The following is a 13,150-nucleotide window of genomic DNA, read 5'->3' on the forward strand; positions in this document are numbered from 1 at the left end:
TTTGTAGGAAAGCAGTCACTGACTGTGGGAAAGTTGATTTTATATGGATTTTTCCCGAGGAAAGCTCAATTTCTGAAAAATCCGAGAACATTGAATGTTACTAGGCTAATGAAACATAAAGGTCTTGTACTATACTATACTACACTATGCAATTTCTAGCACACTAAAGAGTACCATACCTCCTCTAACAAGACAGTGATTCAAATTTAGTGTCTAGAGTGTCTTTGCATCTTATATGAAATGTTCTCAATAAAAGTAAACATAAATATGGTAGGACCTGGATCTAGGTTAATGATATTTTAAAGGTCCTGAAACAAAAATTGAGGGCACTGGGGAGATTGGACCAGTCCTAATTTAAAGCCCTGTAAGAGTGGGAAATTCTTGGGACAAAAATAGGCTATTTATTGTGACTCACCCCAGACTAAGTACGTACCCAAAAGAAAAGGCAAATGGATTGATCACATTTTGAAAGATTTAGAGAGATTAACATTAGATGAAAAGAGTAGCAAAAGTTCTACTGATCAATTTGCTGACAAACAAGAACAGCAGAACAATCAATGACTCTTACAGTCTTCACAACTAACTTTCCTATTCACAGGCCCAAAATACATTTTTCGGAATTTTTTATACAGTGACTGTTGGCTGGTAGTAGTTAATTTTACAGGTCCACCTCCATTTTGACAAACCTTAGGGTTTGGACTACTGCTGAACAGTGAAGACTGCTCTTAACCCACTTAATTTCACCGCTGCTTTATTTAAAGATTTCAAATTTAATCTACTGAGAAAAGAATCTACAGTGCATATATATAGATAGGAAACATTCGCTATGTCTTTTTAGCAGTGCATAACTCTGACAGCATTGGATCAATGCTTGAATCTAGCATTACATTGATTTCACACCAAGATACTTCAGAAAAATCATTTTGTTCATAATCACTATACCAGATATAAGAGCACTTAGCTTCCCCATTTCTTCTGAATGGAAAAATCAGCATTATTACGTAATTATTTGTCTACATTGGAAAGCATGTAAAGATTGCATTATAAACACTTGTAAACAGGAAAACATGTTTACAGACATATTGACAGGAAACATTACATGCATGATGTAAGGATTAGACATGTCATTCACTAAGCCACACTTTATTACAAAAATATCAATTTTTGCAGTGTTCTAATTTTTGATATTTTTGTGGTGGACAGATACGCACAAAATAGGTCAAAGACAGAAATGGCTAGGTTGCTGTAAAGTTGAAAACTGCATCAGGTCTGTAAACAGGAAGTAGAAGTGTGACAGCAGTGAAATCGCATCCCACCATATGGGACTCCATACAGAAGTTAAGTACCAAATATCTAGTGGCTGTGTTTTATAGTTGCTGAGAAAAAATATTACAAAATATCTCCCCTGAAGAGCCTGAATGGCCACATGGCAAAACATGCCCTATAAGTTAAGTAAGTAAAGGTATCATGCTTTATAACCATGTTAGTCAAAGAATTACAAAAAAGAGCATATATTGATGAATGCTGCAACTTCAACTGAGCACCTAAGGCAATGTAAAAAGGTTGGAAATGCCTTCAATGTGTTTTTAGAACCAATGGAGAAAATTTGGGCAGGGGTCCCCCCAATGCCTTGTTATTCCACTCAGTCTGAGGGGGCACTAGCCCAATACACATTTGCTGAAAAAGAATATAAGTTGAAGTTAAATCATGGCTATACAACATTTCCATCCTCACCATTCAACTCAAGCCAGGTGAGCTAAAAAATTGTTACAGATGGAAACATGGACAAGGGTAAAACAGTTTACCCCTCTGATTCAGAGCAAGGGTATAAAAAAATTGGCATTGGGAGATGCTCAATTTCTTATGTAAATTTATGAGAATCTAAAGCAGCCTGGGCTTTTCACTTTTTTTCTTGTACAAGTACACCTATTATATAACAACTGTACAGTTGAAGTACACAAAGACAAGTATAAATACTACTGATAACATTCTTATCAATTATCAAAGTGGTCAAAATTAAGCTTAAGGGGACCATAGAAGAATGGTTCTAAGCTGACAACAAAATAAAACTCTTCACACGCCCACAAACATAGGCTTTGTTCCAATAACAGCACAATCAAATAGACACACAACGGCACCCAAGATTATAACTCTAAAGCTGTTAAATCAGACTGGTACTTAAAAATGCAAGTAAATAAATAAGGTACTTAACAGTGAACCCTCAATAAAGAGAAAATTTTTGAACAAACTACCTCCATGAAAGCAATTAAGAATTGAAAAGGTGTGTTTCATTTTTTATGTTTAATCAGTGATTAAAAGTTTTGATTGCAGGGGATTATCTGGGTATTTTGGGAAATGCCTTATTCAGGCATTTTGTGAAAAAAATATAGACAACTCTGCCATTTGGGAGTCAAAAATATGGGAGGTCAAGTCAAACTTTCGGGGATATTGCATGATTTTGATATATTTTTCTTTGGGAAAGGGTCCTTATTCATGGACCATAGCACATTTTCAATGAAGTGTGCTAACACCTCATGTCTAATTACATTTCTTACATTTCTCTAATTTTATTTCTATTTTATTTTAGATATGCATAGAAAAAAGGCAAGACACAGTGAACAATAAAAGTAGTCCACCTTATTATATTGATAGCAGTGTTTTATGGAATGTTCCCACTGAAATAAATTTCGACTATTCGATAAATTAAATAATTTCACTCTCGGACTTTCTCTTGCCAAAACGTCACTACTCTGAAATCAATCGGCCGTTCACAATATTTGAAATTTAAGTTGAAATAGCAATGAATAATCGCACACTTGTTCAATTATAAGTGTACTACTGCACTCGTGATAATATTTTGGTTATTCACTCTTTCCAATTCATTATCCTACTATAATTGTGGTTCGTGTCCTTTCTAGATAGCACAAAGATGTGTGTTCACATGAAACATCATGTGTAAAGATGATTATCCAACAAGTGAGGGTTTTTTTTTTTAAAAATGCACAGTAAATGCCATTATAAAAAAAAGATTCCCATTTATGCACCAATACATAATACACATGTATATTTTAACAATAGTCTAATATTGAATATAGATCTTGTATTTCAATGTAAATACATGTACCTTATCCTTGAGCGATTCCATAAATCCAGCAGTGGTCCCAGTACAGTGAATTAGACACACACCGAATACTCTGCACGGTTGAGCAACCTGAAAAGGGAGAAAACTTATATAGCAAACTGCATAAAAGGGGGGTAATTTGACAGCTTATCTAGTGTATTATATGACTGATTGAGGTTTTACATCCTATGGCAGATATATATATATTTCATTAATTTCAGAGCTAGAATGACAAAATAATCACATGAATGAAAACAAGAAACTTGAAAAAAAAAACAAGAGGCTTCCAGGAGCCTGAATCGCTCACCTGGTTAAAATTTTTGCCTTTTAAGGGCAAAAACTCTAACAAGGAGTTGTCAGACAATTTTGACACTCCATTTGATTCATTGAACACATTTTTAAGCCTTATAATAAGGATCACTTCAGTATTTGAAAGCTATTGGCTAAACCTAACAGATTTGGAGATGTATGCAAAAATCTGCTGTCTGACCCCAAAGTTCTATTTTTTGAAACAGCAGCCATGTTTTTTCAGCGATCAAAAATCTGTCATTTCGTTAAGGATACCCTATAAAAACAAAAATGTTAACATTCATTGAATTCTGTAGAGCAGTTTCTGAGACTGAGGAGAAGATTTTTTAAAGTAATAACATCATAAACAGAAAAAAAAAGTCCAAGCAAGACAATAACTCCAACATGGGTCAACAAATTTTCACCAAAATTTGACCACAGATATATCTCTTTGTGCTGAATAATTATACCCCATGTCAGACTTTAGTTAAACATAACCGTTTTGGAGATATTTGCAAAAATCTGCTGTCTGACACATATGTTCTATTTTTACTAACGGCCGCAATGTTTTTCAACGGATCAAAAATCCACAAATCTGTTCCAGCTGATACCCCAAGAAACATTCATACCAAGTTTGGTTCCAATTGGTCGGGTGGTGTTAGAGGAGAAGAATTTTGAAAGAAATAACATTCAAAAAAGCAAAAAAACGTTGAACAAATGAAAGGGCAATAACTCCAACATGGCTTAATGGATTAAAATGAAAATTTGACCGCAGACAGATCTCATCATGCTGAACACTTTTACCCATGTGTCAGAATTTGGCTAAACCTAATGATTTAGGAGATATATGCGAAAAACTACTGTCTGACCCCTACGTTCTATTTTTAGTAATGGCGGCCATGTTTTTTGACGGATCAAAAATCCCGCATCAGTTCTATGCAGGATACCCCGAGGAACATTCATACCAAGTTTGGTTCAAATTATTCAAGTAGTTTCTGAGGAGAAGAGTTTTGAAAAATTGTTAACAACAACGACGGACGCCAAGTAATGGCAATAGCTCACATGGCCTTCGGCCAGATGAGCTAAAAATCATATACAAAACATTCCTGAAATGTTTTGTTAACGATTTAGTTTATGTACTGTAAATCTGCACGAAAGTACAAGACATTTATAATCAGAAAACCCCTGTAATTTTACTACACTCCTGTGATTCATGTTTTCAAATATATTTTTGGAAACTCAGGTAAAGTCAAGAGATTGTCAACATGCCATACTACATGGTTCACTTATGCAAGCTGCTTGTAAATATTGATGCTAACTTTCCTCTAACATCAACAAATATTACAAAAAGTTGGGCAAGCAGCCAATACAAAAACAATGTGAACAAACTTTAACTAGCAAAAACAACAATCATTGTAGAATGGGTGTCTATCAAATTAGCTTGTCAGCTCATAAATAATGGAATAAACCAATGTTTTCAAATTTGTTAGGTGGAGTGTTGATGAATTCCTATTGTGAATTCACGAAGAAAAAAAATTATTGATTAGAAAATGTGAAAAAAAACCCCAAAAAATCAACTTTATGTATCAAAAAGGTGTGGAAGGACTATCACACATGTATACCTCCTGCTTTCAACGCAGTGTATAATAAACAGCTGCACTTTAAGCGCATGATACACCCGTTGCCCTTTTAACATGTCCTTATGCTTTTAATGAATTTATATGATCAACTAGAAATACTGTGAATAATCCCCCACCCCCCCAAAAAAAAGTAAATAAAAAATGCACAAAAAATTTGGCACTATCAAGGCTACCTCAATTTTAACAAAGTTTGTCATCTTGATTTTTCACCCATACAGTTTCTATCTTGTTTAAACACACTTTTATGATTAGGTTACCAAGTACCTTTTATATTTATTATTTGATCATCATAACAAATGGTCTGTTTTAAACGATTTTTCATCAAATAAAATTTCATGGGCTGTTTCCGGCCTTTTTTAACTCCACAACATGGAAATGTAAAATTTGACATTTATACAAATCGGAAGGGTTCTTACTTCAATATATATGAACAATTCACCAAAGTTTCATAAAAGTTAGAGAAAGTGTTTTTGAGTAATTGTGCGAAAACTTGAAAATCTCCCTTTTTTAAGTATAAAAATTCATAACACGGAAACGAAAAATCTGAAATTTATAAAAATCGAAAGGGAGCTTATGTCAATAGATATGAGCAATGCACCAAAGTTTCATTAAAGTTTGTTATAGCATTTCTGAGTTATTGTCAGAAGTGTGGACGACTGATGAACAATGGTATACCATAATACGTCCCATCTTTGACGGACATATAAAAATCTGATGTAGTTTCAATGAACCAACCAAAAATGTGGAAACCACCAAAATGGGAAATAAAAATATGGTAAAAAGGAACCGTATATTCCAGATTTCTTTTTGAATCAGAAGAAAATCAGGTGTGAAAAATGCAGTATTACATTGTTAATAATGTATAAAAATACATAGATTTGCATTTATTTATAGTGTATATGAACATTTTTGCCTGTATTTTTAGGCCATGTCCATAATTATCTAAGATTACTATGAAACCAGGGATTCCCCAATGCACTAAGAGTAACAATATGAAATAAATTTATTATATACGATATAGACATGAAGTTACTTGCTTAAACAAAAACATAAGCCCAAAAGAAATGCTGTAAAGATCGGTTATACCGAATATTTTTTTTTTTTCAGAAAGAGGATATAAGACAATTACCTATATGCTTAATTGTGAAGTAATTCAGTTGGCAGGACTTTTTTTGGAATTAGTGCATCTGTATTAAATAATTAGATAATAAAAGCTTCAGCTTATGAGATAGTGTGCCTGGGTTGCACTTGCAGCTAATAACATTATTGCTATGTGACACACTTGATTCTTTATACGTTTTATAATATGTAATGCAACAAAAATACGCAGATTGTAAACTGTACCAAAAATTACATCATCTGAAAGTCACTACTGAAAAAAAACAATGGATTCCAAGGACAACACTCCAAATATTATTTATTGAAAGTGAATGCAAGATATAGCATAAAGAATTACAGAACATACAATGATTATGTTCAGTAGAGTTGGTGTTCGCATGGCCTTGATTAAAAAGAAATCACCAAATAAAGTTAGGAGACTAAATCTTTATAAGACATATTCAAATACCTTCAGAACTAAAAAGGTATATCATCTATTAGAAAGTTAAATTATACTTGTTCAGGTTACTACCTTAGATGCAGTTTATCAGGTGACTGTCTTATATATGGACTAGAAAAGACCTATGCTTTCCCTTGAACATCATCATTGTAAAAGCTGTAAACATGTTACAACTAAATTTGAAACAATTTCTATTCAATGGTTTCCATTTTGTTAGAAATAAGAAAGAAAAAAAAATAGTAACTTCTAAATTTAGAAAGACATACACACAAACATGAAATAGATATGCAATCAAAATGACACGGTACCAGTAATTATGCTGAATCTACATACAAAATTTCAAACCATTTCACTGAATGATTTCTAAGTTTAAGCTAAAGGAAATAAATAAGGTGAATATGGCCTAAATAATGTAAAAAAAACTGAACCTTACCACACATAATATAAAAAAAAATATTCTAAAGTTAGAAAGTAAATAATGCTCTTTAAGAAAGTTAAAAAATGCCCACAGAAAATTAAAAAAAAAACACAATTTTTTAACACTTTCCATCCAATAGGCAGTTCTTCTTCAGCCCAAAACCACTTAGTACCAGAATGTTATGAACCACTGCAGGGATCACAGTTGAGGTGGTCATGGACCAATAGCCCTAAAAATGCAAATATGGATCTAACAGATCAATTGGCACTACTGGGCCATGTCTGCTCCACCAATATTTAATCTTGGATGCAGAAAGGAGAATTTCTTATTGAAAAATTGGACAGAATTGTAGTCATACGTGAATTAAAGTAGTTCTATTCACCAGGTGGCCCTAAAAATTTTAGTTCTAGTATCACTAGAAATAAAGAACAAGAATTCTTCCAAACATTTTGGCAAGAAGCGAAGAGCTAAGAAAGAAAGAAACGATAAAAATTTAACCAGTTTAACTATAATTTTAGAATCGGATCAGTCAAATTCCAGACAGATCCATCCACGTAGTGCCCCCGAGGCTCCTCTTTTATGTAACTAGAAAGGCTGAGGTGTTCCAATTGCTAAAAGATAAGTGGGCATGGGTCAGTGGCCCATCTTTGTGTAAAATAAAGCATTTTTCATATTATTGGCACATCGTACTATTCTACATTTGGGAATCACCCATTTCATGTCACAAGAATAATGGGTCATGGACCCAATATGAGAAATGAGTTATCTCTGCAATGGCAACGCTATCCTCCTTGAATTAAATAGCACTCCAGCTAAAAATCATGCAAAAGGTGATACATGGTTGGAAAGCCTACATATCTTTATTTTTGATTTAATATGTTATAGTAAATAGATATTAACATTTGGCTTTTCATATAACTCCTGTTCACAGGAGAAATAAAATATATGGAATATACTATAGAATTCAAAATTAAGGGAGATAACTCAGTAAATGACACCAAAATACAATAGAAGCTGTTGGATTATCAATGTGAGTTATCTCCTAAGAACAGACAAATTGGAATGCATGATTATATATTTCATAAAATAGACCCATAAAGCAACTTAATAACAAATATAAAAATGTGTAGCCTTTTTTGGGGTGTATCACATATTACAAAATTTGCATGATTCTTACAAAGACTGCTACTTAATAGTACTTTTATTTGCTTAATTGATACAATTCAGTGTCAGTGCCCTTATTCTTGACAATAAATAAGATTATGAGAAATAAAATATGCTGACATGAAATTATGCAAGACCAACAAAGGTAACATTTGATGCTTTAAAACTATACAGAGTGACAAATTTCATTGCTTAAGTCATACAACTTGAAACAAAATTAAAAATTTCTTAATTGTGCCAAAACCTGTGAAGTGTTCTTCAAGGGAGGGGTGGTATGAGCTGAAAGTTTCACAAACAGTACACTGTAACAGTTAATAATATGAAGCTATCATATTTTGGTGTGTATAATATGCATTTATGTATTGTGTGAAACACAAATTTGAATTTTGAAACATGTGAAAAAAAAGTTTTTTTAGACAAAGGCTGCAGTAAAATTTTGTAAGACAAAAGATCAATATTTTGCACTTCATTGGTCAATTTATTTACCTTGATGTGGTATTTCCTACAAATATGTGAAGGAAAGAAACCTACATTCACTCTAAAACATCATGTAAAGATCAGTAGCATGTAAATTGGATAATTTTAGTTTCAAAACATGATAAAATTGACACACAATGTATGAAATAGCTTATAAAACAAAATCAAAAGTCAAGAAAATCAGACAATTCCCAGGGGTTTCATTATTTTTTTGCAATGGAGGTACCATTGGTTTTGTAGGATGTACTTTTCATCATTTTGTTTCATAAAAATGTATGAAATTTTAAAATTCTGGAGGTACCTTTCAGTAGTTTAGAAGGGTGAAAGTACCTGGTATTGCCTCTTAATGAAAGGCCTGATTTCTGGTTTTAGTTGTAACTCAAATTTTGTAATTTTTCATTTTAAAATATACTTCTAAAGAAGTAAATTGTAAAAAAGCAACAAAGGTATATGAAAAACAGGAAGTTGATGTGTCATAGAGACAAACCTTTAGTACATACAGGGTATCATTCCTCATGTGTTGTAATTTTACTTTTTAGTTTCTTTTAAAGAAGTGTCTTCATTCTGTAACCATGGATTTTTGATTTTTATTATTACGTTATTAGGGCCTTTCAGAGCTTAGCTAACTTAAAGGTGTGTTTACACAAGTTTGTTGAAAACATTTTGGTGATATCTGAAAGTGTTTACTATTTTGTATTAAGATTACATTCTGGTGCACCATATCTGCTCCTTTTTCTAATTTATATTGAAGCTGGACACCAGATTTGAAACCCTTGACATGAAGCATTGTTCATTTTTGGACAATAAAAAAATATGAGTTAGATGTACACATACATGTACAAACAGCAGTATATTTGTAAGCCCTTGATGGCTAAAAAAAGGGGGTAGATTTTCATGAAACATTTCATTAAATCTTTCCTCAGCTCAAATAACTCACAAACGAGCGACTTAAGGTTTGAGAAAATGAAAAAAAAAAAAAAAAGTTAACCTCAATTTGAGATTTGAGTCATTTTAGGAAGCTACACGGTATTGCAGTCTGTGCCATTCACTTTGTCAGCTACTAGCCCATACAGTCAATTTCAGTAACTTAAAAAAAAAAAAAAGCAACTGTAATTCCCTGATTTTTCACTAGCCCAAACAATATTTACTGGTACAAGGCTTCCGGCTAGTGGCTAAAGACACATACTGCTGATTGGGCAGTGTTTTTCTAATTTCTGAGTCATATGATTATTGAACTAGGTCGCTATATGACTGAACTAGGTCATTGTGTTAAATCATCTTGGTAACTTACAGCAAATCTGGCAATTATGTTAGCTCCAGCACCTTCACCAATGCATACAACTTGTTTTACACTGAAAAAAAAAGTAAAAAGTAATACAGTTACTTAAGTGACAAGTTACAAAGATAGATAATTACAATTAAATTTATGCAGTTGATTAAGCTTAGAAAAGCTAAGAAAATCATCATTACGTTATGTCTTTTACATTAGCACTTCTTCAACACATGTTATAAACAAGCTAGAACTGTTTCAAAACATTAATCTCATCTAAAAATCAACATCTGATGTTGAACTACAGTAATAACTCGGTAATTCTGCAGTTAAATTTTAGCACTTAGCATAGTCAAGGAAATTATAGGTTTAATACTTCACTGGAGATCAGTAATGAAGTTTACTGGTGCCATATACCCAATAATAGCAGAAAATGTCTCATTCTAATAATATCATTTTTTTAAAGAAAAGAGTTTTGAAATTCTTTTTCCTGTCACTGCAAGACATACGGACTTCAATATAATCTCAAATCCTAGATTATTTGCATACATTAAAGAATTGACCACAATGCATGACATGAAGTATGCTTTTTAACAAATTAAGATTTAAATCCGTCTTCATCCTCTGAAGTGAACTATTTTACTTGCTGTAATGCACAGTCCTCATATTGACCCATATTTACTGAGGGAACATGAGGATAGATGGAAATCATAGAAGCTATAAAAACTATGAGCATGGCTAACTAACTGGATGCCCCATCCCCTACTTGATAGCATGCAACACCTTTTGACTAACAAATCTATTAAATCTACCTTAAATAGAAAGTGCACAATGGATATATGTAAAAAATGATTCCGTTAAAGTTTCATGATATTCCATACACTATGATACAGTGGTGTAGGAGTAACAGGTAAGAGATGGGTATCCCTCTACATAAAGGAAGAAAGGACAACCGATCACAATATCCATCAAGAATAGGAGGCAAGAAGTAAAGAAAAAATTACAAAGCTCATCCAATAGAGTATAATCAAGAAAGCAGTTGCCAATTTCTTTAGTACACATGCACTAAAATGAAAAGCCTGAAAGAATACATTTATCTGTCTACTTCAAACCACTAGCTAACATAAAACTGAAAATCTTATTCAAGTTATTGGAATTGAAATTCTTGTAAAGACTAATAACGCTGTTGCATTCCAAAATCAATATGGAAGACTGTCTTGTTTGTAAAGTTAATAAGGGAAAATAATTGTTCTCTATCCAGCATATTCAAAGTTGGATCAAATTGTGAATATCTTTAAAAAATCCAGAAAATAACTCCTTCTCAAAATTGTCTACCAAACCTTCACAATTAACACATGTTCACTGTGCACATTTTAATTAGAGAAATAACCTACTATAAATAGTTACAGGTTTTTTTGTTGTTGTTTGTTCAGACAGCATCAGAGGCATTGACCAAAACACTTACTCATACCATGTACATGTATGTGGACTGATTGACAAACAAAAGAATAAAGCAATTTCATTCCCTTGGGGTACACGAATATAGAGTAACCCATCAAATAATGAGTTATTTTTAAATACAATAACAAATGTTGCCATGAAGTAAAAAAAAAACACCTATTTCTAACAAACATGTATTTTGAGGGTACAGGCAAGTTAAAATAGCATTTTAGCATGCAAAAGATTGGTAGAAAAAAAGAAAATATGGTGACTCAGCAAATTCTCTGTGGGTCACTTAGATAACCATTCTCACATAGCAACCTACTTCAGCATCAAAAATCAATACGACATGACAGATAAGATTAGGAAGCTGTTCTTCAAAGCAAATTGAAGTTAGGGTAATCATAATGATGATCAATAATGTTAGACACTATGAACTTTTGTCACTGGTGCAGAGTTTCAATTCAAGATTTCAATCTTCTAATTAACAGTGGTATTAAAACAAATAGCACTATGATTATATTGTATTAATAAAATGATTCAAGTCCCATAATTCTGGAACTGAAAATCAGACATTAACTAATGGATTGCAAAAAGGGAGATCCTATTACCTAGACAAATATTATCAAAATACCTTCTGACATTCTGTAGTTTTCATACAATGGCCACTGGACAGAAGTCAAAAGACAGCCATTCAAAAAAAAAAAAAAAAAAAAAAGGAAAAAACCTTTGTACAAGAACAGGGTTTCTGAATGTCCTGTACTGGTTTAGGAATAAGAGGGCTTCCATAACCTGAATAAACCGGGGTATTGGTTAAAGGTACTGATTCAAGGTGGATTGCCCAAACCAACTTGGACACTGGTTAAAGGCAGATTGTCCAAACCAAGTAGGACACTGGTTAAAGTTGGATTGCCTGAATGAACTGCTGTACTAAATGGTTAAAGGAGCATTGCCTGAACCAACTTGGGTACTGGCTAAAGACAGAGACTATAATGGAAATTTGTTGAGTGAGTACTCAAATTTACCCAAGAAAACACCACATATTTTCCCAAGTCAGCATCTGTCCAAAGCTACATGTCTTTGCCCAAAAATCAATAGGGTACAACAAGTAAACAACAAGAAAGCAAATCTGATGAGTAAGCATTTTCTCAGTAGGTCAATCCTACAAAGATGTTTAGAAAGACAGTAACTGTTGAAGAGCTAAAATGTCTTCAAATTCAAAATCAATATAAGCCAACCAATATTGTACAGAATGAAACTAATGAGTCATTATTCTCTCTGTAGGACAATAGGAACAGGAATATTTGGAAAAGTCATTATGACAAAGTAAATACAATAATGTACATATGCATGTTGGAGAAATCGAAATCTGAACAGGTTCATAAATGTATTTATTAGTGGTAACTGCCAAATTTGTGTGAATGCAGACATCATATGAAAATCACATAGAAATAGTGCAGATTAGTTTTTTTTTAATGCAAGTGACAAGAAAATAATGACATGTTCCTTTCATAGATAAGATGTTCAATGCATTGTGCCAGTAATTCATACCCCAACAATATTTGCTTCACATTATGTGATTATAAAAAGTTAATATTCATACACATAAGAACTCAGCAAAAGGCTAGCTCACACAACTATTATGAAAGCTAAAATCCTAGAAACAGTATATATATAATATATTCATCAAAATCTAACCTTCATAACACGATCTGCACAATTATGGTGAGGATTATAAAACATGAATTGATTAGAATTAACTAGGGTACAGGTT

The 13,150-nt window shown here is 32.7% G+C and overlaps 1 protein-coding gene across 2 annotated transcripts in view; it reads right to left on the reverse strand.

Annotated features, from left to right (window-relative positions):
- The window catches only part of LOC148621120 (uncharacterized protein ZK1073.1-like), a 56,146-nt gene that overhangs the window by 27,761 nt on the left and 15,235 nt on the right, over window positions 1–13,150 (reverse strand). For both annotated transcript variants that reach the window (XM_088575159.1, XM_088575160.1), the window contains 2 exons: window positions 9,958–10,018; window positions 3,125–3,211 (listed from right to left, as the gene is read on the reverse strand). In XM_088575159.1, coding sequence (XP_088431285.1) covers window positions 3,125–3,211; window positions 9,958–10,018 — 148 coding nt within the window. The remainder of the gene's footprint in view (window positions 1–3,124; window positions 3,212–9,957; window positions 10,019–13,150) is intronic.

This window comes from Perna viridis, chromosome 3 (genome assembly GCF_037379345.1).
Source record: "Perna viridis isolate PV_CMFRI_1.1 ecotype Kerala chromosome 3, ASM3737934v1, whole genome shotgun sequence".
NCBI classification, from domain to species: domain Eukaryota; kingdom Metazoa; phylum Mollusca; class Bivalvia; order Mytilida; family Mytilidae; genus Perna; species Perna viridis.